Here is a 25,934-nt window from a genome sequence, read left to right as displayed (position 1 = left end):
GAATCTGTATCTGATGCATGTTTAGTTCCTGACATAAAGAAATGAAGCAATAAAGATGCTTGTGTGCATGTTCTTGAATCACATTTTGCCTGAAGATTTTTATTAAATGTTTCTAACCTGAGCAACTTTATCCCTCTCCTGCAGGCAGCTGAGTGTGCTGGCAAGCTCTTCATTTTCCACACCTCTCTGCCCATTGCAGAGGCCCCAGGGAAGTTAAAGAACAGAGATGATAAGAAACTGATCAACACAGATAAGGAGAAGGTAATAATGATTTGCATGATGCTTATGGTACAGTTTTACATTGTACTTTACATGGGATAAAATTAATCTGACATCTCATTGAAAGAATGAGAAGGGGGTAGCACATAATAACCATCAAGGCTATTATCTTTCTACGTTCTGCTTTTATCTTCTGCTCTCAATCAGAGATGTGTAGACAGCTCTGGTATGAGAAGAAAAGTTATGTCCTACTCTTATACAGGATAAAATACTATAGGTGTGTTAAAGTGAACAAAATTCAGGATTAAAGCAACGTGTGAAGTAATTTTCATGACATTTCATTGTTTTCCAAAGGCAGAGTTAGGAAGACTATCAGATAACTCTGATTTCCCTTAAGTGAGACCTAGCCTAAGATTGTTTTGACTGTGACTCATGCTTTTCACCCCCACTCATGCTTTTCTTTTTCTTTAACCATAAACTTCTTATGTTGTCTCTGACTTCTTTTCTTAGACTTTGTTTCAACCTCAGACAAGCTTCTACAGCAATTTGGCCAAGGACTGCGTAGCCCAGGGCTGTTGTGTGGATTTGTTCCTGTTTCCAAACCAGTATTTGGATGTGGCGACATTAGGTGTAGTAACTTATCAGACAGGAGGCTCCATTTATAAGTATGCATATTTCCAGGTAAGAGCCCTGTTGAATCAAACTGATATTTGGTCTGAATAAAAGTTACTTCACAGTAACTTCTTACAGTGGTGTAAGCCATAGTGAAGAAGAAATTTGAGTAACACTTTATCTCCAAAGCAGTGCAAGAACCTTGTGGAAAGATTGTTAGCTTTGCCTTTACACAAAGAATGTTTTAAGAACAACAAGTTACTCTGTTAACTTTTAACATGATATTATAGCAGTAAGGCACTAAGCACTACATGTTGACTGATTTTTCAAGTACTACTGCAGTGATACCTTTTTAAAAATTACTTTGTAGTTTATGTAGCAGCTTTGATTTATGGTGAAACTTGAATTATTTATCATGTTTTAGCTTGAGACAGACCAAGATAGGTTCCTGAATGACTTAAGAAGAGATGTCCAGAAAGAAGTGGGATTTGATGCTGTGATGAGAGTACGTACAAGCACAGGTGGGTGTTAGCATGTGTAAGTTGTAATAAATTGACCACTTAAAGTATACCATATGGGAAGTAACAGTTTTTGCCCTTATTTATAACTTTCTGAGGCTATGCTATGCAAAAAGTTCTCTTAAAGCTTTGTCACTTTAACCATTTTGTAAAGACTGAAAAAAGATTCCTGCTGAGGTCTCTTGAGATAATTTGTTGTTTTCCTGATGATGGGATTCTCAGGATTCCAGAGGCTGTCTTGTTATTCTGCTGAAAAGTACAACTTATTATATACTTTTTGTATCCTTTGTTTGTAGGCATTCGAGCAACTGACTTTTTTGGAGCTTTTTATATGAGCAACACAACTGATGTAGAGATGGCAGGTTTGGACTGTGACAAAACAATCACAGTTGAATTCAAGCATGATGACAAACTGAGTGAAGACAGTGGTGCACTCCTCCAGGTGAGGTGGAGGGCAGAAGGCTTTCTAGAAAAAGGAAGGGAACTAATTCAGAATTGTTACCAGAAGTGTGCCAAGGCCAGAACCAAAGCCTAAGTTGGTAGTGTGCCAATTGAAGAAGATGATTGTTGCTTTGAAACTGGCACTCTCTCAAGGAACTGTTCATTGTTTCTGTCCATTACTGTACCCCTAACCTTTCAGGATACATGGTCTTAGGATGACCTCAAAAGCTTCAATTCACAATCTGTTTTCCAATACAAATTTCTATGATTTAAAACATTTGCCACTTGTTATCTTTCATTGATGCTGATTCTTAGCAGATGCTTTTAGCTTATTGTGCAAATCCTCTACATAATTTTCTTGCTTGTTAAAGCAGCTGAGTCCTAATTTTTAAAGAAGTATGTTCAAGCCCTGCTTAACTTATTGTAACGGTATCTCATTTTCCTATACCCTGTTGTTTTTGTCTCATACAGTGTGCTCTGCTATATACAAGCTGTGCAGGACAGCGGCGACTCCGGATTCACAACCTCTCACTGAACTGTTGTACACAGCTTGCTGACCTCTATCGAAATTGCGAGACAGACACACTTATAAATTACTTGGCTAAATACGGTAAGAATAAATATGTTAAGAAGAATCGTAAGATTTAACTGCCGTTCAAATGCTTGTTGTCATTCAGTGACACCTGTTCAGTCTTTTTTAATCAAGTGTCTGGTAGCAATCTTCATATTTCTTTCACTTAGGAGAAAGAGCACAAAACTGTGATGATAATACTGTTGCTTATGACAGGAGTTTCAAGTAGAAGGTGTAGGCTTATCTGTCCTACAACTTGTTATCTTTATTTTTAGAACTTTGTATTGAAAGCTGTCTGAATTCATAATTGTGTTTATTTTTGGACCATTTGTCCAAAGACATGCTTCAATTGTTTGTACTTGAACTACTCCCAAACTATAAACAATAGTTGTTTAGACTTACTTTGTGGAAATAGTGTTGTTTTTCAACTGTTTGTTAGCAGTCATTTCATAACTGTCCCATTTATTTCTTCTTTCTCTGCAGCATATCGTGGAGTTCTGAATAGTCCAGTAAAGGCTGTACGAGATTCACTGATAAATCAGTGTGCCCAGATCCTAGCTTGCTATCGAAAAAACTGTGCTAGTCCATCTTCTGCTGGCCAGGTAAGCTGTGATGCTTTAACTTGAATCATGGACTCAGATACTAAAAAGTGTTTTTTAGCTGATTCCTTGCTTATTTTCCCTACTCAAAAAAATAGAAAAGGAGAAGGAAACTACAAGTGAAACTACGGTTGAGAATGGCTTGTTGGACAATTTTCTGAAGCTCAGAAAGCACTACCTGCTCCAGTTATGTTACTTTTGCAGGTCCATATTATATATAGTTTGTCAGTTTTCTATTCTCACATTTGTACCACGCTGCTGGTTCACTCTAGCCTTGTTTTGTTAGGCACAAGCTTACTCAGCAAGAGAGCTGAACATCTTCTGTATGCTTGTGTCTTGTAGCTGATTCTTCCTGAATGCATGAAGCTGCTTCCTGTGTACTTGAATTGTGTGTTGAAGAGTGATGTCCTTCAGCCTGGTCCAGAGGTCACAACAGATGACCGTGCCTACATTCGTCAATTAGTCACATCCATGGATGTAGCAGAAACAAATGTCTTCTTTTATCCCAGGCTTTTGCCTCTGGTGAGTAATTTGAGACGTTCTTAACACTTGAGATTCGCTGTTGTCTTGACTTGTCCTAATGACTGGCATTTGTATTTTATCAATGGAAAGCCATTTGAGAGGTATTTGGGATCTGGCATCCGTTGAGATCCTTCAGTTAATTTCACGCAGTGATAGATGTATTTCTGCCTCTTGTGAATTTGTTGGAGGATTTCCTCTGAGCTGTGAGCATGTAACCAGTGACATGGAAAAATCTTTTAAATCTGTGGTAGCTTTTTTTAAATAAATTGTAAGGCTTTTTGTAATCTTGTTGTAATTTTAATTGTTGCAGGGAAACTACTCTTACTGTTCTCACTTTCCAGTATTGTAGTTGCTGAAATAACACTAAATACTAATTACATTCATGCTCCAGGAAGCAGTATTGAAACTACAGATTACTTTCAGAGCAACTTCTGTTTTCTTTTGTTAACCAATAATCTCTTATCAGTGTCTTATTCAATAAGAAAACTAGTCAAGAAAGATGATATTTCAATCACAGCTACTGCAGTGTTATAAACATTATATAGTGTTATTGTATACATTGGATAGTATTATAAACACTAAAAAACCACTAGGATCTTGTGGCAGAAATTTTCCAGACTTCCTAAATGTTTTTGTTTTATAACTCTGATTTCTTTACTTCACTCTAAAACAGACCAAAGCAGATGTTGACAGTGACTCCTTACCGGCAGCAATCCGAAACTCAGAGGAACGTCTCTCCAAGGGTGACATATACCTGCTGGAGAATGGGCTGAACATCTTTGTGTGGGTGGGAGTGAACGTGCAGCAAGCCCTGATCCAGAACCTCTTTGGAGTGTCATCCTTCAGTCAGATTAGCAGCACCTTGGTGAGCTGGATGGCAGTGTGGGAGATGCTGTGATAGTCGCCCAGTAGTTGAAACATTGAGAAAGCAAGTTGAGAAAATAGTTTTAACATTTTTGTGTTAGTAGGAATGAGAAGCATGGGTATGTGAAACCAGTGGAAACATCCAGTCTGAGCATGTACAGTTCTTTTTGCCTAGTTTAATCTGGCAAGCCACATTGCCATTGGCAATAAGGAGAACAGCTGATACAAAAATAATCAATCTTTAGTTTTGATACCATGTGACATTTTTAATAGCTGAAGTCAAGGAAATTGTGACAGTAAATACATTTGTAACGTTAAATAATATGCCAGTACTGCTGTGTTGTTTTTGGTTTTTTTTTTGATGCTGTTATATTTCTCCACCTGACTAATGGGGATTGGATGTCTTTCTTTCCAGAGTACCCTGCCTGTCCTGGAAAACCCCTTTTCAAAGAAAGTACGGTCTATTATAGACATGCTTCACCTGCAGAGATCCCGATACATGAAGGTAAAAATGCTGATTGTTATTCATAGCTCTTATTCACCTTCTCTTTTACTCCTAGCAAACCAGGAGATGCTAATCCTGTTCATGTAAAATCCAATGCTGAACACAGTCTTAACAACTGTGATTCTAACGTACACGTTTTTTCAAGGATCTGAAAAAAAATCTGATATTAGTTTTAGAGTTCATGCTTACCATAGCTCTAAAGCTAATGGTTTTTCAATTTAATCTTATACTTCTCCATAAACTACGTATGTGGAGTTTTCTTTATAAATATGATTGAGACTTAACACAGCACGAGTATGAAAGTGAAAGCACAGAAGCTCTATTTGCTATGTTTCTAGTTGTCTTGGTTGTATTTTGAGCTATCTAGTTGTTGTTTTTTTTTTCCCCGAGAGCATGAATTGTGCTAACTATCATGTTTTTGTTTGTAGTTAATAATTGTGAAGCAAGAAGATAAGCTGGAAATGCTCTTCAAACATTTTCTGGTGGAGGATAAGAGCCTGACTGGAGGGGCTTCATATGTGGACTTCCTGTGTCACATGCACAAGGAGATTCGGCAGCTACTGAGCTAGAGGAGGGAGTGGTGCTGGAACTCAGCAGTGACATTTCAGTCTTCTCTAATGATCTGATCGGAAGGTCCAGCGCCCTCAAAAAGGACAACATAGAAATCTGTACAATTCCATAATTTTTAATACACATGACATAAGCAGAAATCCTTTCAACCTCTCCTGGTCCCATATGAGAGATGAATTCTTTTTCCTGGTGAGGGCTAAAAAAAAAAAAAAAAAAAAGGAAAAAAAAAAAGGGCCTTTGATACCAGGTCTTTTACTTGTATCTAAATTGTTTCCTGTGCTTGGCAGGAGTTCACCCCCCACCCCATGCTCGCTAATCCCCTTGTAATGAATGTAGTTTTTTTTTCAGTTCACTGTACATGATTCAACATCGGGTGAAAAAGCGATAACTTCAAAATTTCTAGTAGTTGCTGTGTGTTTGTATGGGCGCGTGGGCATGCTCTTACTGTAAAGAGGATGCGCAGGTTGGGAGGGCAAGAGGCAGGTTGGGTGATGGGAGCTGGAGAAGCCAAACATTTCCTTTCTCTTTGTAGAGGAAAACATGACATTGCAGAGCACAAATGCATTGTATTTGTCTGAACCAGAAATCTCCCTCCCCCCCCAAAAAAAAGCATAGAAAGCCAGTAGGCAGCAGGACAGATTTATTTCTGCTTTCTTCCCTGTACTGTAAATTGATCTGCAGATCTGTACTGGAGGAAGTAATAGTTCAGTAAGTAACTATCAATAGCTTCGGAACAGCACAGGGGTAGTCAGTGCTTCTTGTTGGTGTGAGTGATGACTCCTTTCTCATTTCACAGCCCTGTGATAATATCGCACTCAGTCCATGTTCTGTTGCCTCTATTCTTCTGCAGAAGAATCTATCCAGATGGCAGTGAGAGCAAAATCCTCTTAAAGTTGAGCAGAAAATACTTGTTACAAGGTGATTTGGGGCTGTGTGGGAGCTGGATGATAAGGAAGTGGCCACTTTTGGCCACATTGTTGAGATTCATAGCAGACAAGCAGGAGTTATGAGTTCTACTGACCCAAATTTGAGACAGTTTTGTGCCCTGGATAACAAGGAACGGGGGACAAAAGCTGAGGTTTAGACTGCCCATACTAGGTATTGCAAGTACCTGATGTCAGTTACTGGGAAGGGTTTTGGCCGTAGGGAAGTTTCATCACTGGATGTTTATACCCTCTCTCCATTCTACCTATCAGCTTGCACAAAGCCTTTTTATAAGCCTGTTTGCTAAACTAAAATACCTCAGACACGAGCCCATCCTCGTTGGCCGCTCTGCCACTCCATTCTGCAGGGGTGGTTGAGAAAACTCCTGTGAAGAAGGAGCAAGTGCAAATCAGATTCAGAATTTTAAGGGCTTTGATTCTTCATTATGGGAAGGAGGATTGTGTAGTAGTTTGGGCACTTAATAAGTGTTCTTAAACTTCCCTGGAGTTTGAACACTACAAGGGGGAGGAAAAATTGTGGGGGGTTAGAGGAGCTATTGTCTGCGCTTGACGTTTCAGAGGAAAGTTCCTATTAGGATCAGAAAAATATCTGGCTGTGGTTTTAGTTCCATATCCTGTAGCATGTATGTAAATCCATTTTTCTTACAATGCTGCTGATTTGACTTCCCTCCCATCACTACATAGAAAAGGGAGTATGGAGAAACTCTTTGACAAAGTAGTTGATGAAACCTTCCTTGTTTTTGTATGAATGTGGCTGATGTTTCACTCCATGCATTGCCTCCAACCAAGAGCTCGAGGATTTTTAACCAGAAGGGGAAAAACTTCCCAGGAATATAAGGCTCGGCAACCACAACTTTCCACAGATACTAATTTCTAGTGTTAATACTGAGGGACTTGGGGGGTGAAAATGAGATCATAAATGAACCTTTCATTTTCTTCACTTGTTTTTTTCCGATGCATCTTTTAATTTGTAAAGAAATAAAAATATATTAAGATGTATTTTATGTCATTGTTAGTAAATAAACACTACTTATTTTTCCAAACCCTGTATTTTGCGGGAGGGAGGAAGGGGGAAGGGCTGCAGTCTGGCCGAGTGCTCCTTCACAACCTGCTTTTCTGTAGAGCAACTTTGGTCCGTCCTTTCTTGTGAACGGCGATAAGAAATTCAACGAGAGCCAAGGCACAAAAGGTGCTGTTTGATCTCAGCGAAGTTTTTTTATTTCAGAACTTGCATTTTGCAGCGAGCGGTCTGCACATATCCCCTTTCCCTTCATTTCTATACCAAAGGCGTTATTTCCAGGTTCGTGCAGGAGAGCAGCTACACGCGAGCTCGTTCAGAACAGCAGCTCCGCCCGGGAAAGAATCCCGCTTCCGTCTCCGGCAGGACGGAGCCGAGCTCGGCCGCTCGCTGCGCTGGAGGCAGAGAGGACTTGCGTTCTCGTCACGTCAGAGCGCAGACGCGCGGTGCCCCCCGCTTTCCCCCCCCGCCCCGGCGGTCGCCGCCCGCGCGCCTCCTCACGCAGCGCCGCCCGAGGGCGGGGCCGGCGCGGCCGTTTCCAGGCGGCGGGGCGGCCGGCGCGGGCCGAGCGGCGGGGCATGGGCGGCGGAGAGCCGGGCCGCCCGGCGCGGCGGGGGCCCGCTTGCCTCTGGGTGACGCTGGCGCTGGCGCTGGCGTGGGGCGCGGGGAGCCGCGCCGCCGCAGGGGAGGGGGAAGGAGACGGAGAGCCCGGGGACGCGGGGACGCCGTGCGGGGCGGAGGGCTGGGCGGGGGCCGCCGTCCCGCCGGGCCCGGCCTTCGCGGCCGCGGCGTCGTACCGCGGGCCGGGCAACGACGACGCGCGGAGCAACGAGGCGCTGCCCATCCTGCTGTGGTGGAGCGGCAGCCTCTTCCCGCACTTCCCCGGCGACACGGAGCGCATCGACTGCCCGCAGGGCTCCTGCCTCGTCACGCGCAGCCGGCGGGCGGCGCGGCACCGCCGCACCAAGGCGCTCATCTTCTACGGCACTGACTTCCGCGCCTACGAGGCGCCGCTGCCCCGCCTGCCCCACCAGACGTGGGCGCTCTTCCACGAGGAGTCGCCCATGAACAACTTCCTCCTCTCGCACTCGCCCGGCATCCGCCTCTTCAACTACACGGCCACCTTCCGCCGCGAGTCGGACTACCCGCTGACGCTGCAGTGGCTGCCCGGCGCGGGTTACCTGCGGGGCCCGGCGCTGCCCCTGGCCGAGAAGGACGCGTGGCGGCGGCGGGGCTACGGCCCGGTGCTCTACGTGCAGTCCCACTGCGACGTGCCCTCGGACCGGGACCGCTACGTGCGGGAGCTCATGAAGTACATCCAGGTGCGTGCGGCGGCGCGGGGCGCTGCGGGAGCCGGGCCCGCCTGGCCGCGCCGCTCCGTTAACGGGGCGTGTTTGTCCTCGGTTCTGCCGAGACGTGAGACGTAACGGGGGGCGGCAAGCCGCACAGAAACACTAGCTGCGTGCCTTCCCGCCGCGCGGTCCTGGCCGCTCCGCGTGCCAGTAGGGCGCTGTGGGGTTGGCCGGCTTGCGATCGGCAGAAAGTGGTGCCGAGCCTGCGTAGATCTTGCAGACTGAGTGCTTGCGCTGCTAGAATCTCTGGAGCTTTAGGTGAGCGGGAGGGAAGGAAGGCTGCGAGTCCATCGGCGAGCCTTGCTCCCGCTTACAAGAATGGGCGTGCGGTAACGAGTTTGCCGTGTTTTGAGAGTCTGCGCCTTGTCCCCCTGTGGTGGGGCTCTGCTGTGCCTGTGGTGGTTGGCTCCGCTGGGGCACCGCCTGTGGAGAGCAGCTTCACAAATTGAAACGGCGCCGCTTCTTTGGGGTGGAAACGAATTTAGTGCTTTCTTTTCTTAAAAACTGAAGGATGGTCGATAGGGGAAATCTTAGAAACGTCTTCTTCTGAGTTGGTTCTGCTGTTTCTATTAGCAGTGATTAATTTCTTATGCAAGTTCACTGTTTGTTCAGTAACAAAGCAAAGGCAAAATCTTTTTAGAAACCTGCCTCTGTATTGTCAAAGCACGAAGCAGACCGTGGATCAAGTATATTCTTTGTTTTTCCACAGTACTCTTCCAGCTCCCTGCATCCATCATTTTTTTCAGTCTAACAAATGGAAACTTTTGCCAAACTGCTGAGACTGGGAGCTGTGTGAAATCATTGTTTGGAAAAGGCCTGCTCCCTACGAAGTAAAAATATGACTTTTAAACCAACATGGAGGAAGCTGAATGGCCCTTTCTTAACTCTTAGTTTCTTCTTTGTTCTTTAATAAATATTTGGTTTTTTTTTTTCTGTGAAATCTTGTTTCTCCTGTCCTCTGCCTTACTTGTAGTGTAGTTTATGCCGCTTTGAGACTGAGCGTTCAGTTTATGACTAAAGCTGTTACAAGAAAAGTGGAAATCTAGGAGTCATCCAAATGGAATGAAGTTGAGAGTAAAGTGAGGCTCAACTGAGGTAGTTAGGAACTGCTTAAAGTTAGGAATTTTAGGAGGACTATGAGCTCCAGGCAAAAAAATCACTTTGTAAAGATGACTTGTTATTTTATAGGTTGACTCCTATGGGAAATGCCTTCATAACCGCGAGCTTCCCAGCGAGCGACTGAGAGACACTTCAACAGCCACTACAGAAGATCCCGAGTTCATGGCTTTTATCGCTAGGTACAAGTTCCACCTGGCCTTGGAGAATGCCATATGTAACGACTACATGACAGAGAAACTGTGGCGTCCAATGCATTTGGGTGCTGTCCCAGTATACCGAGGCTCCCCAGCCGTACGGGACTGGATGCCAAACAACCTCTCCATCATTCTTATCGATGACTTTGAGAGCCCCCAAGAGCTGGCCAAGTATCTTGATTTCCTTGACAAGAATGGAGAAGAATACATGAAGTACCTAGAGTATAAAAACCTTGATGGCATCAAAAACCAGTTCTTGCTGGAGAGCTTGGAGAGGCGGGAGTGGGGTGTGAATGACATGACTTTGCCCAATTACCTGAATGGCTTTGAGTGTTTCATCTGTGACAGGGAGAACGCCCGGGTCAGAGCGGAGCAGGAACACAAAAAGTCTGGTGGAAAAACTCCAGCTCCTGCACCTCACATAGCTCATTTCCAGCACATGGGATGCCCTATGCCAACCCCTGGGTTTGGAAGTGTTGAAGACCTCCCTGGGGAAGACAGGTAATTTACCAGCACAATACTTTCTGAAGCAGAAAAGCTTTAAATAATAGTGGCTGAAATTTGTAATAATATTTGATACTTAAAGCATCTATTAATACATTCCCAGTTATACTTTGTATTATGCCTTGTGGGTGCTATGGCACTTCTGCTAATATTGTGTAACACTGAGGCTGAAAAAAAAGGCTTGGCCGGTGGTGCTGGTTAGTGGCTTGAGAGACCCATAATCATATGTTCTGATGCTCTGTGACCTTGGGCAATTTGTTTTTCTTTTGTCTACCTTTCCCTTATTTTGTTTACTGCTTGGAGGAGGAGTGTTATTCAGTGCAGTGCATTGAGAATGGCTTAGATTGGAGGGGACTTTAATTATCACCCAGTGCCAGTCACCAGGTCAGGCTGCTCAGGGCCCCATCGGTCTGTCCTTGAATGCCTCTAGAGATGGGGCATCCACAGCTCTCTGGTCAGTCTGTGATATTGCTTCATCACCCTCTGAGTAAAGAATTTCTTCCTAACACCTAAACTAAATCTCCCCTCTTTTAGATTAAAGCCATTCCTTCTTCTCCTGTCACTGTCAGACCTTCTAAAAAGTTGGTCCTCCTCCTGCTTGTAAGTTCCTCTCAAGTACTGGAAGGCTGGAAGTGAGGTCTTCTCAGAGCCTTCTCTTCTCCAAGCTAAATAAGACCAGCTTTCTCAACCTTTCTTCATAGGAGAGGTGCTCCAGCCCTCTGAGCATCTTCATGGCTCTCCTCAGGATCCACTCCAGCATTGTCACATCCCTCCTGTACAGAGGTTCACTTGCTAGCCTGTGTTTGGGAGAAGCTCTGTATCTCATTATGAATGAATACCTGAAGAATAGAGTTGCCACGGTGTTTAGCGTGGGCCTTGTTCACTCCTGTTGACTTCTTTTAAAGCACAAGTATGGCTCACCCACTGTACTTCACAAGATATTTTGTGGCAACAGAGCAAAATTTTGGCCTGTGTTGAAGGACACAATCCCATTGATTCAGGAGAGGGGCCCTGCGGCACAAAATAGATTCTGTGCTTTTTGTCCTTTCCTTCTTGTATGCAGGGATTGGTACATTTGCTGGAATCTGCCGCTGTTGCAGTCAGCTCTGGAGTTGCCCTGAAGTTTGTCAGACAGGAATAAGGACACCAACGCAGAGGCAACTAATTTTGACAGGGAAAAAAAGATTCTGTTTTTGTTTTCATGATGTGTTTAATCCTTAGTGTTTGTACTGACTTGGTACAAAACAAGTCAGTGTTTGGGTTCCCAAACCTCAATTTTTGCCATGGACAGTGTTTGAAGCGTCAGCTGTTGGATGGAAGGGTTGTTGCAATTCCTAAAACATGTGTGCTCTTTGTAGTTCATATTGCTAGCGTAACATACTTGGATTCCTCCATGTTTGTCATTGTTCTCTGTGTGGTCTGCAACAATTTCCTTCTAGGGATATATTCAAATGTCTGCAATTCTGAGCCATCAGACAGCCAATTGCAACACTGCAACATGCTGATGTTAGTCCCGCTGTAGGATTAATCTATCATAACTTATATTGGTTTAGACCTCTCTTAATAATTTCTTAGACTGAGGACTTGAATACTTAGGAGCATTAAAATGCTAGAGGAAACAGAGTTGAAAATACAAATTTTCAAATACTCTGTAACCACACAGCTGAGTTCTGTGTGGATTTCAAGCTCTAAAAAAATTTTTGTAAGGTTATCTATCCACTGTAACTTGAAGAAAGGGCAGGATGCTATTTCTTCCTATGTTTGAGTGCTTTTGAAAATGGCCAGCTGAAATAAAGAAAGAAAAATAAGCTGAGGTAGTTCAGTTTCTTTAGGATATCCCTATCCCACAAAACTTGTCATGCATGTCACTAAGAAACATTTTTCATGATACAATTAATTCTTGTGTTGAATAATAGAAAAGTTATGCTGGTATGTAAAAGAGACCTGTAAATGATTTTGTAGTCCTCTGTTTTCTTGAGATTGGTTGATTTATCAGTCCTGATAGCAAAATGCGCTTTTCCCTTATCATGTGCTCTGTAGTATCCTAGTCTGTAAGTCAGCGTTCTCTTCATAAATTTTCTTGTACTTGAGCAGCAGATGGCAGTAGAGAAGTAAGTTTGAAGACATAGCCTGGGGTGCCTATGCCACTTAATGCACATTAAAATACTTCAATCTCCTGTGCAGTGCTCATGAGCACGGGGTTTTGTAGAGGTGGTCCGTAACCCAAACTACAGCTGCATCCCAGGGAAGTTTCCATGTCTTGCTGAAACATGGTATTCTCCCACTGCTTATAGATAAGTTGCGTCTCCAAAATATCGTACCAGGGAAACTTGTCCATTATCTGCCATCTGCTTTAGAAAGATACATATATATACCTTCTGGGGCTTAATTAAGAGGATCTCCAGTGAAGCATTGTGGTTTCTGTCCCGTAAGCATCTGAGCTTTCACTGTTTGTATCTCCAAAATGTAACATGATCACTACAAATAACATAATAGAAATTCAAAATTGCTACCAGAGCATGTTCAGGTAATGTTCATTTTTTGTCAGGAATTCTGCAGGAATATTTTGACAATGACTCAATCAGTTTAGATAACCATCTACTGAGCCATCAATCATTAATTTATTTCTTTACAAAACACCATTGTGGAAAAACAATGCAGGGATATAAGTGGCAAAATGTATGCAATATAGAAAGTCTGACTGAATGTTCTGTGGGTTCTGGCAGCTTCGGGAACACCAAACAACAGACCCAGATCAAGTCTCGATACTGTGGAGTTAGAATCCTGTTATATGGTTATGCTGTGCACATGTGTGCTCTAAATCTTATTCACAGGTGCCAGTTTTTTGTACTGACAATATGCTGAGTTGACTGAATATCTCTAACAAGTGTATGTAGCCAGAACACATCATTTAGTCTTTGTTTTCCTGTCATTTAGCTCTGAGTGTGGGGATGAAGTCAGTCACTGTATAGTGTACTGTATAGAACTCTAGTCTGTTTTGTGCAGAAAACAGGGGAGTTGCAGCACTGCTCGTGATGAAAACATGTTTGGTAGGAACTGGAATCTACAATTATTCTTGCATTGGATTGTGGTGTTTCAATTCTCTCACCTTTGTGAAGAGAAGTGTTTTGTTTATTTCCACAATGTGAAGTCTCAAAGGTGGGGTTTCAACAGGATAAATACAAGAAGACTGTGTCACAATACCTTTCCAGTCACCTGAACAGTTTTAATCTTTGGTAGTGTGTGTGTGTATATATATATATATATATATTTTTTTTTCTCCTTTGATCTTTTCAAGAAAAAAAAAGCCAGTGTGCCTTCAGTAAGGTTTTGAAACTGTCATGGTTTTACTAGTTTCATTTGATGGTGATATCACAGTTTATTTAGGACCAAGAAGAACAGTTGAGAAGCATATCAGATTTGCCGTACATACAGTGCAAGGTATTTCTTGCAGTAGAAGTGTGTAACCAGCCAAGATTAAAGGTGGATCCTTAGCTCGCGGTAACATTCCAGATGTACGTAGTTGGTAGTTTCAGGGGATTTCTGCAATTGTGTTCATCCTAGGTGCCAGTTTTTGTCCAAGTCATAGAATCAGAATGCATCTTGTTTCTTCAAAAACAGTAGGAAACTGTAAGAGCAGTATGAAAAGAAAAATACAAAAGCGTTCTTATGTAACGTGCTTGACAAAACATTTGGATACTGGGATTTCTCTTAGTGTTGTGATAGAACTCAGCCACAGAACAGTCACTTTCTGTGGCCCACTGCCTCTTGGCCTTGTGCCTGGATGAGGGCTCTCACTAATGGTGCCCTTACTCAGTGCTGCAAAAAACGTGTAACTCACATTGGTGCTCCCTGAGCAAAGGTTAAAGAGTTGAGTGGTGAAGGAGAGTGGTCTCACAGTGTGTCCGAGTGCTTCATTTTACAAAGGAAGCTGTAGGCAGATGTTTCTGTGTGCAAAAGTAAGCCTCTGTGATCCTTCATATTGTAATCAATGCTAACAGGTTAATTTTGAGCAGAAATGTCCCACCAAAGATGATTCTGTTCACTACAAAAAACAAATTCTCATGGAATACAAGTGTTATGCTGCTTCAGAATGAAAGTGCTTGTAACGTGTTCTGCATTTCGTATGCTTTTCCTGGAATAGTGGCTGAGATCTGTTTCTGGGCAATGCAGTCATGCTGGCTTTAATGTATGATGTTGGGAGTGAATGTCAAAGTACTGTGCTTCTGTCTGTGAGGGAGAAGTGTTCACTTGAGCAGATTAAAAAGAGCATCACATTTGGTCTGTACAGAATTTGTGCTGATTTGATGGGGTTGGGTAGCAGCTGTAATACAAAAGAGATCATCAGTCTGTCAGGAAAGAAGGATAGTAGTTACTAGCTGAACAAATTGTTGCCACACCTCAATACAACAGAAATGAGAGATGTAGTCTGCCTTAATATGAATGGGAAGGGAATTGGCGTGTTGTCTGTGCAATGAGAAGGTTGAGAATGGGTGCACTGAAAATGGTCTGGAAGAAAAGAGTAGAGCCAGCTGGGGGATGTCAGGATTGCTCTCTCTTGTTATGCATTCCCTGTACTGACTAACAGGAATTCTGTACATGTTTAATGGCTTATCTGAAAAGATTGATACCTTGATGTCTATAGCACGCATTCTGGCCATGGAAGAAGTTGTATGAGGACTACAGGATTTTATTTTAATAGCAGGTTTTATTCCTAACAATTCATGACTTAGTCTCTCTGGCTAATGCTAGTCACATGCTGATATTTCTAAAATGATCTGAAGCTAACAGCAAGCTTGTTTTCCATAGGGAATTTTCATAGCAAGTTACTTCAGGTGGGTTGGAGCACAATGGCACAGAAACAACATACATTGTCATGACTATCCCTGGAATTGTTTTCCTCTTAAATGAAAGGAAAAAACAAATATTAATGCTATTACAGTTCAGACACATTTGTGTTGTTTGTTTTTTTTTTTTTTTTTTAAATGATGTCTCTTTTTTTCTTCATTTGTTTCAGTTGGAAAGAGATGTGGCTTCAGGACTATTGGCAAAGCCTTGATCAGGGTGAGGCCCTCACTGCTATGATTCATCACAATGAGTCACATCAGGGAAGATTTTGGGATTATATGCATGAGATTTTTCTCAAGAGGACCAGGCAACACTGATCCATCCCTGTAAGAGCTTGGTTTGAAAATTGCATTGAAAGTTGTGACTGAGAATTCTTACTTCTCTCCAGATGTTTGCCTTGAAATAGAAGAAACTCTTGCAGACTTTTTCTGGTGCATGAAGTGAGTGATTCTCTGTTGTGATTTCAGCTGTGGAGATGTTAGCAACTGCTTGTATCTGAATTTCAGCTCTGTGGTGTGAAGCTCCTCCTGACACGCAGGAGGAGCAGAAGAGGAATTTTGCATTTGGTATTGCTTCCCTGTGGCTTCCTTGATTTCAGAGGAACGTATTTCAGACTCTGCTCAAATGCCCTAAGTTATTTCGGGAACTTTTTTATATCCAAAATACTTGTTTTTTTATATTTTACCACATACTCTCCTCATTAAGTTATACTTTTAACTGATATTAACAACTAGCTTTTCCAGTGAATGAATTCCAGAACACTTATGTGGAGAGCAGTCGTGCCTTATGAAATTGCAGCAATAAAGTCTCTTCTCTCCAAGTAAATGTGCCTCAAACGTTCCTCCTTCTCAGGGTAACTGAACAGCTATAGGCAAGTCACTTACTCTGCCTCATTTTTCTCTTACGCTAACTTTCCAGGTGACACATACAAATGAGACAAGAGCCTAGATTGTTTAATTCACAACTTTGAACCAGATATTTGACAACAGAGTATTGCCTGGTATTGTGCAGAACCAGGGTAGAATGAGCTGCTTTGTTTCTTACAAGTTTCTGTAAAATCTTAAAACCCAACAATAATCTTGACTAATTGATTTCTCCCTAATGCGATTCAAAGGCCTTTGATTTGTTCTTCTTGCGTATCTGCATCTTTCTGTGAAGACAAATACATTTTAATGGTGGTGCTTTTCCAGTGCTTCCTCCAGTTTGGAGATGAACCTTGCAGTCTTTTTGTGCTGAGATGGATGATCAGAATGGGGAACACAGAGGTGGCTTTGTATCTCTACCTAATCGTAATGCAGTATGACCCTGGTTTGTGACCGGAGTTCCTAAAAGTAAGTGATCACGTATAAATCACCTTTGCTGCATAACCTGTATCTCTTAATAAATAAATAAAATGTGCCATTGCCTGGCATGCTGGTAGTTTCCTGAAATAATTGATCTTGGATTGGAAGGAGACTTGTTTTTCTTGTCTGAGGGGTTGAAATGCACAGGCCACACACTTCAGTGATGTGTCTAACAGTCTGGTGCTATTTCTCACTTCTCCTCTCTCTTTGGAAATAACTACTGGATAAATAGCCAGAGTGTATCTATGCTTAAGGTAGATCATTGGATCTTTGAGGTGATTTCATTTTGTAAGGCAGTCCAAGTGTTGCTGGACAAGCCAGAAGTCTATGACTACAATTTGGGAACAGGACTAAATCCACGTTCTGTTACATCGTCATCTATTGTTAATCTGCATATGGATCAGTTAATCTCCTTTTTTCTCAAATTCCAATTCATAATATTTTGGGTATTCTATGGATATAATATTCTTATAGGTGATGACACTCATCTGAGTGTTTATTTCTCAGGAGATACAGTAATGCTGTAGTGTTGAACTCTGGGCATTGTGAACAAAGAAGACCCACAATTAATCTCTGCATTCTTGTGGGTATGGAAAATGCATATGTAATACACTGATCTCACCTGACTTTTTGTACAAGTCTTTTTTTCCTTCTGTAATAAAGTAACAAGTGGCTCTTCAGCTAAAATGCATTCACCAGTATACATTCCTTTTTTTCAGGTACTCGGGCTACAGGGATGATTAGGTGGCTATATCTGAATTATTTTTTCAAATGGATTATTCAAAACAGATTAAGATATAGATCTGTATATTCAGAATTGAAGTGGTCACAGTGTGCTTCAGAAGTAAATAAAGAAAATTAAGACTGCTTTAGCTCTGAATATGAACTTCTACTGAACTGCTTAATGAGATTTAAATAAATTGTCTGAATTAATTTCTTCAGTTACTCGAGATTCTCTTCATTTCATGTATCTGTATAGGAAAGCATTTGGTGCTCATTGACTGTCTTCTTCATTAGCTATTTTTCAAAAACCTTTCTTATCCAAGTTTTGTTGGGATAGGCAGGAGAAATTCCGATCTTGCTTCTAATACTAAATGTAAAAGTAAGGTCCACATGCTAGTACATTCTGCTTTTTGCTATTTTATTCTTTAGTTTAAGTAGAATTTCTAGCAGTGGGGGATGTATTGCCAAGTCTTGGTGTTTTATTATTTTTTAATAATTTATCTGCCATTACCAAAATTGGAATGATATATGTTATGTATTGTCCTTGCAGTAATAATGAGTAAGTACCAATGCAAGCACGTGTATCATAGCATTTGCTTAATTCTTGATTAATGCGGTCCTAACCCCGCACTTCACCTTTCTGCACAGCAAAATGAGCACGTCTTTGTCGACTGACAATAGAATTGAAGATCTGGTGGTACAAACTTAAGAGTAGCTAGTAAAAAATTTAATCTTTGCGACCCTCTATATGGATTTACTAGTTTGAAACCAAGTATTCCTTCACCATTATTTTTTATCTTTATTCAGTATATTACATCCACCAGTCCAACAAGTTCATTTTGTGTTTTTTTTCCCTGGGTATATATAGTACAAAAGGGTGTTTGAGTTTCATGACTGTTGCCAAATATGAGTTTTTTTGACTTCTCTGATCACAATATCCTTTGTTAACACAGGTGAGAAAGTAGCACAGGTATGAAACTAACTTTATCACAAATATTCTTTGTGGTTTTTTTTCTAAAGTTTTCAAAATACAACTTTTAGTTTGTTAGCTAAGAATCACAAGGCAGTTTCAACAGCTCTCTCTTCCAAGCTCTTAGTGTCTTCCTAGATGCAGCTGTGTTTCTTTCAGTCTCACAAGTGATGAGTTTCTCAAAAGGTTTTGAGTACCAGGTACCACTCTTCACAGAGTGAAGCCAAGATACTCACCCCAAACCTTGTGTTTCTCTTGTATCTTCAGATAGCAGAGTTTCTCTTGTACCTGCAGTGTTAGATTGTGCTCCCTGTACCTTCTCCTGTGTGTCACAGTTAACGCCTCTGATTTGTAATGGGTGTGCTGATGTACATCAGTACACACTGTATCTGTTTCACTTGTTGTGTACATTGTGCTAGGGCTGAAATGCTTGTTCCGGTGTGTGGTATGAAGTTCTTCTGTAGCTACCAGGCAGGCTCCTCAGGGGCAGGAGGAGCTGTTATCTTCCCAGCTGGCTGAAGAGTTGTGATTGTAGTTCTGTTCCAGGCTGCTGGCTGACCTTCATAACATCCAGTCCTGTGAACAGAAAAATGTTGACCCTCTCCAACATTTTGCTTTCATCTTCTTCAATTGTTCAGAGGACATAGAAGGAGAAGCTGGGTCTTAAAGCTTTGAAGAGCATCCGCATCTTGTCACTGTCCAATTTGCTTGTAGCTTACACCAGCTCTGGAACAAGAATACCCATCGCTCTACAAACACTCCCTTTTAGCTAAAATATTTATAACTGATAATCTATTTTTTATATAATTTTTGATATAATTTATTCTGCTTTTATTTTCCTCCTGTCTTGTCAAAGTATTCTTTCTGAGAATGGGTGTCTTCAAGGCTGAGTTCTACCAGGAATAAAGAATTTGAGATTAATTTACATAATAATTCATTTTGAGAGGATTGCTCTTTAATGTTCATAGACTACTGCCAACGTTAGCCAAAGTGAATTCAATTTACAATCCTAGTTGTCTTTCTACTAATGCAAATACATGAATGTAGCCAAGGAGGAAGGTCACTGCAGTAGTTATTCATACTTTGGAGAAAGGTGTCTGTTTGTGTAGGTTTCTTGGCAGTGGATTTCTTACTTCTCTGCTTTAAATCCAAACCAGCTAAATAGAGGCTGAATGTCATCACTCATGTTGTGACTGCTGGAAGGCTTACATGATACTTATCATAAATACTGTATACAGTCATCTTTTGTTAACCCTGTTCTTAGTGCACAGGTGCCCATAATCACAAAACCACAACTGAGCCTACTTGGAAATTTTAGCTAAGGATGTCAAATACTGGTGATAAAGAAATTACCCATGTGCACCCTTTGGCAGTCCTCTACTAGCCAGAGTGAGTCACTTCCCTGCTTGTCATGCATTTTCCTGTTTACTGTGTGACTAGAGGGAGGATTTCAGAGCTGTCAAGACAGCTTTATTCATTAGCATTAATGTTCTAAAAATAGATACCTTGTCCTCATAACTGCGTATGTATGAAACCATAGTAGGTTCTATTAATGCTGTATCTCAGAATTGACTTGAAAAATTGGGATAATTTATGGCCCTTGTGAGGTGAGGAAGAGAAATGTCTGACTGAAGGTTAAAAATCCAGTAATCCATTTCATTGCACTGGACAAGCTGAAGTTATCTTTCTCCTGCCAAAACTGAGATATCGGGTGCTGCTTGATTTCTTCAGGAAGAAGCTGGGTATTTTATTTGTTGAACTGGTAATCTGTGTTTTCTGTTCTTTCAGAAAAACTGCAGTTTCTAAGAAAATAGCCTCAATGGAGAATACTGATTTGATACCAAATATTGATTTTTGCAACTGAAAATAGAAAGTTTTTTTATTTCTGTCACTTTAGTAATTTTCAGTTAGGAATTCTAAAACCGAGCTAATGATCTCTGGGTCTGTCATGATAAGTAGAATGAAACACTTGAAGAACCAGGTGGCAGTGGATGTGTTTGAGGAGAAAAAGGAAAGAGAGTCTTTCTATCTGCAAAGTGCAGCATCTGGAGAATCACAGCAAAAGTTCTGTAACACCTTCACAAAGGGTAATTTTAACTGTTTTGGCAAACAATAGGTGGTGAAGAACGAGTAACTCCTGCAGGGCTGGAAGCAGTATAAACTGAATTGGAACGCTGTCAGGGACATCACTGTTTAAACAGGCTTTGTTACGTTAGACAAGTGGCCATCTGCCCCCTGTAACATTTTTGCAGACTCACACTTCGCCTATCGTTCCAAGAGAGCCACTCCCTTAATAATTAGCTGTCATCTATTTGGTTGAATTTAATTAAGATTGTTGATAGATTTCCAGGCACCTCCTGAGAAGTTGCATTAATCAGAAACATACAGGAAGGTACCCTCCTTCATTCTGCCCAGAGACCTCTACTGACAAGTCAAAATTAATCAGAGACAAAACCCTTTTAGTGATAGGACCAGCTGAGCCAAAGCCTATGTCAAGTTTTAACAGAGTGCATTTCTCTTATGATTCAGTGTCTCTAAGCTGGCAGCAAGAGATACATGGCCTTGCAGAGGGATTAGGAAGAGCGGAGAGGAGTGGAACTGCAGGGTTTGTTCTGGAGCCCTGATGGGACTGGCATCTTAATTTGTATTCTATGTGCTCTTCCTGCAGAAAAGACTCATCTAATGCTGAAGCAGCTCAGCTAAAGATGATTTTGGGGATCTTGGAATGGATCAAAACAGACCACAATGTTTAGAAACATCTCTGAACAAGTAAGGAGCCATCAGGTAATTTGTAGTAGAATAGACTGAAATTGAATAGGTCTGAGAATTAGGGAGTAGGGATGGCAGCTCAGATCTATTTAGGTAAACAGAATAATTCAGGGAGGCAGATATGGTTAAGATAGCTCAGGATAAGGTAGGCTAGCATTGTAATGTTAGGACAGTGACCTGAGAAAAGAAATCGCCTCTGACTTTGTGCTGATGAATGCACTAAGTGCTTCCACCATCCAAGCACAGTGTCCAGCAGAGGGGAGTAAGTCTGAACTGATTCTAATGTTCACAAAATGGTTAATTGTACTGCTAGTTAAAGTGGAGATGTCTTTTAAGGCATCTCCAATTAAACTGATATGCCCTAGGACAGCTAACACTGAGGTTAAGGAGATCAGGGTGAGACAGCTGAGAATAAATAGCCAGAGACAAGGGCATTGTGAGGTTGTATGGGAAGAATTAGGGCACTCAGGATAAAGTTGGGTGAATATGTTAGAATTTAATTGAGAAAAGATGCATCCGAGCAGTTCAGAAAGACACTGTCAACTCTATTCATTTCTTCCAGTACATCTTATTTGTAATTGTCTTTTGGAAACTACCTGGAAGTTTTAGATGGTGTCAAGAAAGAGAAAGATCCATGGTGTAATTTCTTATCTCTTAAGAAGATATTTAAGACAGGAATCTCATTTTAAGGATGAATCTTATTGCAGCATTTTTAGCATTGCACATAATTACAGCGTAGCATTTATTGCAGCATTGTAACTGGCTGTCATTCCATTTATGATAGGTTTTCTTTCCAGTTCTAGTGGTGATAGTTCATCTCTGGCTGATTTTGGTTTTGACACAGAACACAGCTGAAACACAGGGTAGGATTCAACTTCTAATGGTATTCATTCAAAAAAGAAGTTAGAAATATAGTTTGAATTTCACGTGCTCTTTATTGATGTATGTTCAGAATTCATAGTGAGACATCTGTGGGGTTTGTTGAGGGAACTGGGCTTCTGAATTTCCCTGAAAAATCAGAACTTCTGCCCCATCCATTTGTACGAAACACAGGCTACAGGGAGACTCAGTTATTGAGCAACAAACCTGTTCTGTAGTTTCACATTCTCCATTAAAACAAATGCTTGTTCCTTGCTTCTGATATGTTTGCGTAGTGTGTGCAGACGCCATCACATATATTATTCTGTCTGCTTGGGAATTTCAAAAGCTGATGCTCCAATCCAAGGCTGAATGCCAAGAGAAGAAGAAATAGTTTACAACGCAGAGAGCAATAACTGGGGCAGGAAGGTATTAAAATTCTCCTCATGTAGCTTGTCTTTCTCTTCTGCATCCCCCCCTCCATTTTTCTTGGAATTGTTTAAGAGAGATCAGCTTTTGAAGGTGAATGTACCTGAAGGTGCTGCCACCATTAGCTAATGTAATTTGTAAAAAGCAAGTGCGATTTACAATGACTGCAGTTCAGTTTCTCAGCTGGCTTACTAATTGCAGCAGTCAAATGCGGCAGAGAAAAATGACAATCGGAGATGTAAGCAGGAGAGGCAAAAACACGAGCAACTGAACCTCGCAGGGACTGCTGTTCTGCAGTGTCACCTGTGCGGGTTGAACTGCAGTGTTGGGCTGTTGAGCCCCCAGGCACATTCGGAGGCATCTGCCTGTAGTTCTTTGACACACGAGCTAGGGAGATGGCTGCTTTCTGTCTCACCGAAAAGCATGGGAGCAGAGAAACACCCCTTAGCGAACTGCTTCAGAACTGCCAGTCAGACTGAGTCGAAGGAGATGGAGTTTTATTTTTCCTAAAAAGGACCGAGAGAAAGATTTTATTTACTTGAGTGTGTTTTCTCCTATTTTTAAATTGGACTATAAGAAAATATTAGCTTAAAAATAACACAATTATGGTCAGATAAGCCAGAATATATTCAATATATACATAGATATATATGTGTGTGTGTGTATATATATGTATGTGTATATATATATATATCTACAGCTGCAGCAAAATCTTTTAATGGCGCAGAGAACTTTCTGGTGTTGGTGTGGTTCCGTTTAAACCAGGATAATGAGAAGCCCAGTGTCTCCATCTCCTTGAGTAGGTCAAAGACTGCTCGGGTATTTGTGTGAAATATTAAGTTTCACAGACCGGAATGCAGAATGGTGTTCCGAGGCCGAGGTTGCAGCTCAGCTGGCCAGCTGTAGGGCGGCGCGCTCCCGCTGGGCGCTGCCGTGCCGCAGCCCTGCGCGTGCTCGCGGGCGGGTCACGTGAGCGGCTCCCGGGCCGGCTCGCCGTACGGCCTGTCGCAAAGAGCATGGCGGCACCCCAGTACCCGGCCTGGGTGGGCCGATGGGTCTCCGGGCAGTGGCGGCAGAGGAAGCGGCCGCCGGCCGTCCGCCCCACCCGGCCGCTGGTGCTGGCCAACAAGGTGGCTAACCGCCGAGAGCTGGCGGGAGGTGAGTTATCGGCGCCGGGCCGTCAGTCGGGGGGTGGCAGCGTCCCGAGGCTCCGTGAGGTAGAGCCCCGGCGGTGGGCTTTCCCGCCTCGCCCCTCAGAGCTGCCGCGTCGCCCCCTGGGGCCTCCCGTTGCGGAGCGGTCGTGGAGGTGACGGCAAGGACAAGTTCGTGCTGAGAAGAACCTTGTGTTCTGAACGGAGATCTGGGGAGCTCCTGAATTTTGCTATACAACAAGGAGGTGTTTGCTGAGTACATGGAAAATGAGGAGGAAAAAACAAAAAGCAAAGTGAAAGAAAACGTCTGCGTTAATTGGTTAGCAGCCCCTTTGCACGTGGAACGAGACCAAAGGCATCCCAGCAGACAAGGGGACCTAATTTGTGCCGTGTAATTAGTACATTGTATGAGTTCTTCTAAAAAGCGCATTTTCCCGTACTCCAGCCCTAAATCTAATCTTTGTGTAAATTCTTAAGGTCAATGCTATATCAAAATGTAACAACGAGATGACTCTGATGGGGCAAAGCCTTCTGGTAGGAGGAATTTTCTCTAATTCAAGCAGTGTTGTTCCTTCTCACATGCCTCTACTCCATCTTAAAATTCTGTTGGGAACTCTATATGCTGTGGAGGCTGTTGGCATGAAATCTCAGATACTTGAGCTTTTATAGTTGTGTCTTTCTCTTCTAGAGGCGACCTGTCTTACAGAGATGTCAGTAATGATGGCCTGCTGGAAACAGAATGACTTCAATGATAAAGCTTGTGCTGAGGAGATCCGGACGTTCTATGACTGCGTGGCAAGGGCAGAAGTAATAAAAATCTCTTTTTGTGTTCTTAAAGTCCAGTAGTAGGGAAGGCGGAGAAACCTTCAGTCATTTTTTGTGTGACAACATAACAGTGTTCTGTGAACAATTTGATTTGTGCTTTGAGAAATTCAGGGTGATGTACATCAGGTACACAGTCCCTTCTGTTAGTATTTAGAATTTTAGTAAAGGAAAGAAATGTGGGAAGGGACCAGATATCTTGTATGTTATAAGTAGACCTGAACCAGTAATCACGTTTAGTCCTTTTGGTGTTCACATTCTAAAAGTAGAGCTCTGTTGCTGTTAGTTCAATTCTAACCTAGGCCATTTCTTTTAATTTGCTCCAGTTTTTAATCTAAAGTTTCAGCACTCGTGAAGCAGCAGTAGACACTGCTCATCTCCATACGCCATGAAAGGTCTGAATGAAGGAGAGTACAATTTAGAGCTATGACATAAAGCTGTGATTTATTTACTAAAGCCATATTGAGTTTTCACCTAATGCAATAAGTTTGAAATGAAGTCAGTTTCAAAAACTATCTAAAGGTAGGTACATGTACTAAACTTGTCCTTGAACTGTTGGCAGATTTTCAATCTTTTTTTAGTAATAGTATTGTCATTTAATAAAGTGTCTTTTTACTGTTGCATTTGACAGCATAAATGAGAAACTGTCCACACTTTATTTGGTAGATTACAATGAAAGCAAATTAAAAAATAGAACATAAAAACAAAACAAATGTATATTGTATTGATTTAAAGGCTTATAATATTGCTAAGTGAAAATATGGAGAGATCATCCTCACATCTGTCTCATTAATTTCACCATTTAAAGAAGCCTAATGCAGTTCTTAGAAGCCTTGTGACTATTTAGCCAACTGTTATTATGAATGTTGCTTGAAGCATTCTTTTCAAATAAGCATTTCAGTAGAATTATTATTAGTCTTTACAGAACCAATTCAGCAAATAAACAGGTAATATTCTTAGTTTTCTTTTTCTGTTTCAGAAGGAGCGCAAGGAAAAAAAGGACGAGTACACTCTGTCACACAAGGGAAACATGCCTTCAAGCACAGTGAACAGGCTGCTGAGGAGGTTTCCTAATATTACACGTTATGTGTGATGTGCTTTGCTAAAGGGACTATGGACAAGCAGTTAAAGTTGGCGTTTTTGGAAAATAAATGAAAAAAGGGTTTAATGAATGTTTAATGTCAAGTGATGTCTGTCAACACTGCTGGGTGGATCTCGACTTCATGTTTTATGTCCAGAGTGGAAAAAAAAATTCCATCGTGATTGTCGGCTGAGTTTGTTCATGAGGTTCTTGGATCTTCTGCTCTTAGGATTTTTGCAGTGAGTTGTCCAACCAGCCACTGTGTGGAGTAATGTACTCAATGTGAAATAAAATCTTCTAGGAATTGTGTAAACCTATTTTCTAAGCTAACGGTGACTTTTCTTTGGTTTATAATCTTCCTGCTTAATTTACAAGCTGCTGTCAATAA

General features: G+C 41.8%; 3 protein-coding genes across 8 annotated transcripts in view; all 3 read left to right on the top strand.

The window, feature by feature from the left end:
* The window catches only part of SEC24C (SEC24 homolog C, COPII component), a 35,854-nt gene extending 28,490 nt beyond the window's left edge, over positions 1-7,364 (top strand). For all 5 annotated transcript variants that reach the window (XM_085229917.1, XM_085229914.1, XM_085229913.1 and 2 more), the window contains 10 exons: positions 145-261; positions 730-900; positions 1,256-1,352; positions 1,646-1,791; positions 2,262-2,400; positions 2,845-2,963; positions 3,303-3,482; positions 4,156-4,347; positions 4,762-4,851; positions 5,280-7,364. In XM_085229917.1, the coding sequence (XP_085086043.1) occupies positions 145-261; positions 730-900; positions 1,256-1,352; positions 1,646-1,791; positions 2,262-2,400; positions 2,845-2,963; positions 3,303-3,482; positions 4,156-4,347; positions 4,762-4,851; positions 5,280-5,420 (1,392 nt within the window). In that variant the 3' untranslated portion in view covers positions 5,421-7,364. The remainder of the gene's footprint in view (positions 1-144; positions 262-729; positions 901-1,255; positions 1,353-1,645; positions 1,792-2,261; positions 2,401-2,844; positions 2,964-3,302; positions 3,483-4,155; positions 4,348-4,761; positions 4,852-5,279) is intronic.
* A 502-nt stretch (positions 7,365-7,866) lies between these two features.
* On the top strand, positions 7,867-21,201 carry POFUT4 (protein O-fucosyltransferase 4). 2 transcript variants are annotated; one of them, XR_014884880.1, is made up of 5 exons: positions 7,867-8,705; positions 9,924-10,549; positions 15,570-15,726; positions 16,591-16,731; positions 21,105-21,201. XR_014884880.1 is itself a non-coding variant. In XM_003207975.5 (3 exons), the coding sequence occupies exons 1-3, from the start codon at positions 7,962-7,964 to the stop codon at positions 15,715-15,717; spliced, it is 1,518 nt and encodes a 505-aa protein (XP_003208023.3). In that variant the 5' UTR covers positions 7,868-7,961; the 3' UTR covers positions 15,718-16,225. The 2 variants fall into 2 exon arrangements, 1 of the variants encoding a protein (XP_003208023.3); XM_003207975.5 differs by lacking the exons at positions 16,591-16,731; positions 21,105-21,201 and having other exon boundaries at positions 7,868-8,705; positions 15,570-16,225.
* Positions 21,202-23,460: 2,259 nt separating this feature from the next.
* Positions 23,461-25,863, top strand: CHCHD1 (coiled-coil-helix-coiled-coil-helix domain containing 1). Its single transcript, XM_003207996.3, has 3 exons — positions 23,461-23,650; positions 24,332-24,450; positions 25,445-25,863. The coding sequence occupies exons 1-3, from the start codon at positions 23,509-23,511 to the stop codon at positions 25,556-25,558; spliced, it is 375 nt and encodes a 124-aa protein (XP_003208044.3). The 5' UTR covers positions 23,461-23,508; the 3' UTR covers positions 25,559-25,863.
* Positions 25,864-25,934: the final 71 nt, after the last annotated feature.

Source organism: Meleagris gallopavo, chromosome 8, assembly GCF_905368555.1.
Source record: "Meleagris gallopavo chromosome 8, MGAL_WU_HG_1.1, whole genome shotgun sequence".
NCBI classification, from domain to species: domain Eukaryota; kingdom Metazoa; phylum Chordata; class Aves; order Galliformes; family Phasianidae; genus Meleagris; species Meleagris gallopavo.
This window is presented reverse-complemented; position numbering and strand designations above follow the sequence as displayed.